Source organism: Pararge aegeria, chromosome 11 (assembly GCF_905163445.1).
Source record: "Pararge aegeria chromosome 11, ilParAegt1.1, whole genome shotgun sequence".
NCBI lineage: Eukaryota > Metazoa > Arthropoda > Insecta > Lepidoptera > Nymphalidae > Pararge > Pararge aegeria.
In genome coordinates this window covers 8674006-8679613 of record NC_053190.1, presented here as the reverse complement: position 1 = coordinate 8679613, position 5608 = coordinate 8674006, and the positions used below count along the sequence as shown (strand labels likewise).

The 5608-nt window shown below is 35.4% G+C and overlaps 1 protein-coding gene across 1 annotated transcript; it reads right to left on the bottom strand.

Annotated features, from left to right (window-relative positions):
* Positions 1-422: 422 nt before the first annotated feature.
* Positions 423-3590, bottom strand: LOC120627370. The gene is made up of 3 exons (XM_039895362.1): positions 3549-3590; positions 2565-3333; positions 423-2144 (listed from the first exon to the last, which is right to left on the bottom strand). Exons 1-3 carry the CDS (start codon positions 3572-3574, stop codon positions 2046-2048), a joined length of 894 nt encoding a protein of 297 aa, XP_039751296.1. The 5' UTR covers positions 3575-3590; the 3' UTR covers positions 423-2045.
* Positions 3591-5608: the final 2018 nt, after the last annotated feature.

The window sequence follows — 5608 nt, the reverse complement described above, 5'->3', positions numbered from 1 at the left end:
ACTGAGCGTCAGAACCTTGTCATAAGACTAGCAATCTTTTGTACACATTATATAAAATGCTAAATGAAAACAAAGGAAAACTTTCACATTTAAGATTATTAACAGTTAACATGATCTAGTAATACTTTATAGGTCACACTAACATTGTATTTTATAATTACAAACTAATTTAAGGAATTGGATCGAATTTTTATCTAAACATGGGTAACTTAACTTGACATTATTATAAACAGATATGTACTTTAGAAAGATAATTTTATTTACTTTTTAAGATGAATAATATTTATTTCAAAAGTATTATAAAAGGACTATAATAATAATGACATTCAATGCGTATTAGGGAAACATGAAATACGTTAAAGGGACTTTGAAAATAATACATTTATAAGTAAGTAAGTAAGTAAGTAAATAAGTAAGTTTTATAGGTACAGTTCATAAAATAGATTCGGGTTTCATAAAAATTCAATTTCAACAAAGGTCTCAGAGACCTGCTTTCATACAAACATTAGTTACGAAGCTGTAAAGCTAAAATATCACCCAATCCTCCGCTCATCGAGAGAATCATTTCATTCTTACAGTTAAAAAAGTATACTATATTTTTATTTTTTGCTTTGCAAAAAGATTAACCATATTGTCAGCTAAGACTGTAGAACAAAATAAAAATAAAATAAATAGCACCCTATAAGAATATAGTAATAGTAGAAAATAGTTATATTTTTTTGGATCTGTTTTAAAAATGTTAAGAAGAGGCATCTTGCGATTCTTTAATTAGGAAAATAATATGTATGTAATGAGAATATAATAATTTAAGATTGCCTTGCTTTAGAAATGATTCCATTCACCCAATCTCCTGCGTACCCTAGATCCGTATACTTATAATAATATAAATCAATTAAGGGGTTTTATCGGAACGGACGCGATTATTCATTTTCATTTCAAAAAGTAGGTACTGTAGTCCATATTACGTTAAATAGATTAAAGTTTAGCTAAGAAAACATCAAGTCTTTTTTTTGCACATTTAAAACATAAAATTTCAGTTTAGCAAAAAGTACTTTACAAAAATTTGTTAGTTTACAAAAAATAACAATTTCATGTAAGTTATATTTTCTATCTAAGTCTTAGAAGAATCATATCTAATATATTTACAATTGCACAATCAATTTGTGCGACACGATAGCTGCCAAACGAAGGGAACATTAACTTTCGCTTGAAGAAGATATCATTCTGTAACATACAACAACCATTTCTGAATAAGTGATTATAGTCACATTTTGTACGTTCATTGACATTCATAACTACTACAATATTTATCGAGACTAATAAAGAATCGAAAAGGATCAGTAATCTGATATAGTCACGTATTACATCGATAACTTTATGGAGATTTATATGCGTTTGCTACAAACGTATCACAAAAACATTACTATGACATTAAACAGTGCATCAAAACTTTTGAAATACTACAAGTAAGTTTATTTGCAATCATCAGTTTCATCATGACGTACATTGTTTTAACGACACCTTAGTTTCGCGAGTAGTAGGAAATGTTTATGAAACTAAAACAAACACGTAATTTCATCGTGAAAATACGGAATCATACTGATACCATACAACATACGGATGTGGAGGAAACGGAATCTACAACGTTTTGGTTTTCTGAAATAGGTTCAAAAACTGGCAAGTTTACTCTGAAATAGGTATACAGTTCAGTAAACAATACTACTGACATGAGCTTAGCACGGTCAATCGTTTTATTGTTTGGAATCACTTTAATGTGTCATTATAACGTTAATGCTAACGGGTTCATAATTTCTACGGAGACAAATAATCGCAAATTGAGGTTAATGTTATATTTGGAATGTGTTACATGTTGACGTTGTTAACGTGATGAATTCAGATAAAAAGTTAGAAAATAAGTATCCTACTTTTTTTGGATTTTGTTCGCCTGTTACTCTTTTAGTTTGTCAGGTCGCTGCTGTTAGTTTTTACTATTCTAAAATAATACTCAGTCTCATGTTAGTTGGCGGTAATCAAGATGCATTAGCTTAAGTTGCGATACGATGTTTTAGTCCTCGAAGTTCAACGACAAGATCGGAGTCACCGGCGACATAACGTTTATCGATTCTTCGGCTTTTCGAAGTATCCTGTAACAAAAATTCAATTTAATTCTGGAACGGTACGCATTTTAAAATAATAAGTAAACAATACAAAATGTTCCGATTTTAAAAGTTGTTTGTCATATTAATGGGCTAAATTTGGCTTGAAATGGCTCATAAAGTTCACTTCCAGATACCCTAAAACCTTTTTTAATATTCAGGTCAAATTTCATTCAGTGTTTTAAGTAGGTTATTCCGAAAAGCAATTTTAACTGATATCGGTTCTCCGCATCCCGCCCTACCGCGATTGACCCGGCGCGGCAGCCGGCCTCAAAGCGCGTGTCACCCACCACCCCCCTACCCGGCCAAGCTATTTTTAGACTTCGGAGTTTCACAATCTATACGTGTGCATAAGTACCTCTATTCTACAGAGATTGCGTTTAAATATAAAAATATGTTATAACTTACATGGCCTTGTTTTTCTAATAGTTGCTTGATGGTGTTATAAAATGGTGAGGTCTTCTTATCTTGACTCGACTGGTGACTTTGGAACACGTGCTTGATCGGTGCTGGTCGTGGCATGACAACTTCTTTTTGGCCATCTTTTGGCTGCTCAGTGCTGGGTTCGGGTGTCGTAGTGCTGACACTTCTCTTATTCCCATTCCAGTTAATGAAGCTATCAGCATCATCGTCAGCATAATCGTCTTCTTCGATTATAGGAACTGTTTTTGGTACATGATAGAGTGGCTTTCCCGCTAAAGCCTTCAATTCTCTGACGTCTTCATCTTCTTTATCTTTTTCTTCATAATCGATGTTTGAAAACGCAGCTCGAGCATTTTCACGGCGTCTCTGTGCATCTTGAGCCATTTGCGTAAGTATCAAGTTGTCGAGGAAAGCTGCATTGACGTCATCGATATTATTAGACCGCCAGCGGGGGGAGGACTCGCTTTCAAACCATGTCTCTTGTCCGATAGGCAACGCTGCTAGCCTCTCTTCCTGCCTCTTTGGTTCTTCATTAGAAAAATGACCGTATGGATCGTAAAAATATGAGTAAGGAACTTGACCGTAAACTTCAGGTACATTTATGGCTGGCGCATCATAATAATATTGAACCTTTGGAGCGTAATAATAATCATCGTCAGGATATTCCCGCGGAACCTGAGAGTATAATGGATACTCTTGCAATGGATAAGTCTTAGCTTGTGCTAATAAATAGCAGAACAAAATCACCCACATCCTATAACAAAAAAAAAAACTATAGTTAATATGAAAATAGGTAACGAAATAATAAAATACATAATGATATTTTCACTTCATAAAAATAAACATTGTTCTTATGATTGCATTGCATAGGTAAAACCGATTCTATTTTTTAAACAAAGAATTTGTGAAAATTATTGTAAACACGTATAATTAAGCACATTCAAGTTAATAACCGAAATATTGGCTTACCTGAATCCAGAAAACACGATGCACATTTTCACAACGACTTTCTCATAGAGGGTATAGAATACGACTATGACGACCGGGCGAGCCGCGCGGCTTTATAAGCTAGTCGCCCACGCGCCGCCTACACGTTCTCAATGAACGTCTCCCTGCGTACACCCTTCGGAGGCGCAGGCCACCCCCAACTCCCGCCCGCGCTCAACCCACTCAGCTATTGATCGCGCCCCCAGATTATTCATCTGACTAAACCGTCCCGCTGTTATTCTGGACTCTACTAGGCTAAAATACATACGGTAAGAGTCAGCACAGCTGTCGGAGATATTTGTGAGAGAATAATTACATGATTTGAATGAAACAACAAGCGAGTGTGTTTCTTAAAAATAATAGTGAGTCAGCTAGCCGGCGGATCACCTGCTGTCCAGTGATTACCGCAGCAACAGAGGAAACAGTAATTCGATGTCAATTTTTGTAATAAATAGCATCATATCAACCGATAGACGTCAAAGTATCCTCCCTCGGGCTCAACCAACGCTGCGCTTACCAGTGCAGGGTCGCCATTCCAGCCCTTTGAGACCCCAATGTTCATCCGTTCTACGAGCTATGGGCCCTGTCCATTGCCACTTCAGTTCAGTTGAGCTATGACGGTTCATATACGGATCTCCTCATCTCTCATATTATGATCCCGTAAAAATACTCCGAGCATAGCTCTCTCCATAGCCCGTTAAGTGATTCTGAGATATTAAAAATCATTGGGTCTAATCTGCTGGATACATACATACTCCTTAATAGAAAAACGGAACCTCAATGCTTCCATACTGTGGCGGACTTCGCAATATACCTATTATGCAGGAGCTTATTACTTATTGAACAACGTTGCCTTGAGAAATAACTTGTTAACTGAAAACCTTGAAAAGTTTTAAATAGATCTACTTATAATACGTGTCGACTTTAATATAAATTAAATGACAATAAAAAATAATTATTTCCCCTAACATTTTGAAGTAGTAGAGTAATATAATGAAGTTTTCTGAGAATTAAAACCCTAGTTACGTAGTGTAGGTGTATTGCATGTTTAACTCGATAATATTTTAGCTGTGAACAGGTAACTAAATTTTGTTTATTGGCAGTTTAAAAATATGTATGTAGTCTGAATAGAGTAATCTCTTATTTATCTCTAGAGCGGAATCTATTATGAAAAAAATCATTACAATAATTTATCTGGACGGAGGTGCTTAGACCAACCTTATTCGCCTATTAATGTCCCTTTGCTGGGCATAGCTATGGAGGGCCTTTGGAGAGCGAGAATTAGAGCGTAGGCCCGCTACGCTGCTCCTATGCTAAAAGTTCAATCTAGAAATTAACGCTTATGTACCTATTCCCTGCTTTGTTTAAAACTTTCCTTTAATTTGTAAAATTTTCAGTTCATAAAAAACAGAACCGCGACACCGTAGGCGGTTTTACTGCAGCGTTTCAGTAAAACATCGACTGGAACATGTCGGTATATGTTACTTGAAATAATTAATTTGGGTATATGAAGGCATCAATAGCCTATTACAATCCAGTGCTGGACTAAAGGCCTCTTCCAACGGGAGGGTTTGCCCATAATCACTAAGCTAAGCAGACGGATTGGTGATCGCAGAATATGGTAGTAGGACAGTGGACGCCACTGAACGTGCTCTTTGCCCTTAGTAGCCGTGTACGAGAACTATAGTGATTCTACCACTGGTTTGAAAGGCAGATTATGTCCAGATGGAGTTGTCTCAGTGGTTGAAAGATTATTATTGGTTGCTCTTATTCATCATTCAAACTTTTTGACATAGGTACTTCGTCTAGTTCTTGTATCAAATAACTATAATTTGTTTTATAAAGATAAATCACGATGTTAAAGTATTCCTTTCAACATTACCCATGATGCCTAATATAATATATTATTCTGAAAATTAATATGTAAATATATTTTATCGTTTATCAATATGTGAATACTTAGATAAGCCTAATAGCGCTTGTTATCTTCCCTGAGCTTGTTACAACTAACAACATTATAATGCGAAATAACAACTTTATGT

What these genes read in the sequence shown, in the direction of transcription:
- LOC120627370 (XM_039895362.1), bottom strand. Translation starts at nt 3,574, where the DNA reads ATGTGCATCGTGTTTTCTGGATTCAG. An exon ending in ATCGTGTTTTCTGGATTCAG is followed by an intron (nt 3,334 to 3,548) that starts GTAAGCCAATAT and finishes TTTTTGTTATAG; the next exon opens with GATGTGGGTGATTTTGTTCT. An exon ending in TATTAGAAAAACAAGGCCAT is followed by an intron (nt 2,145 to 2,564) that starts GTAAGTTATAAC and finishes TTTTTGTTACAG; the next exon opens with GATACTTCGAAAAGCCGAAG.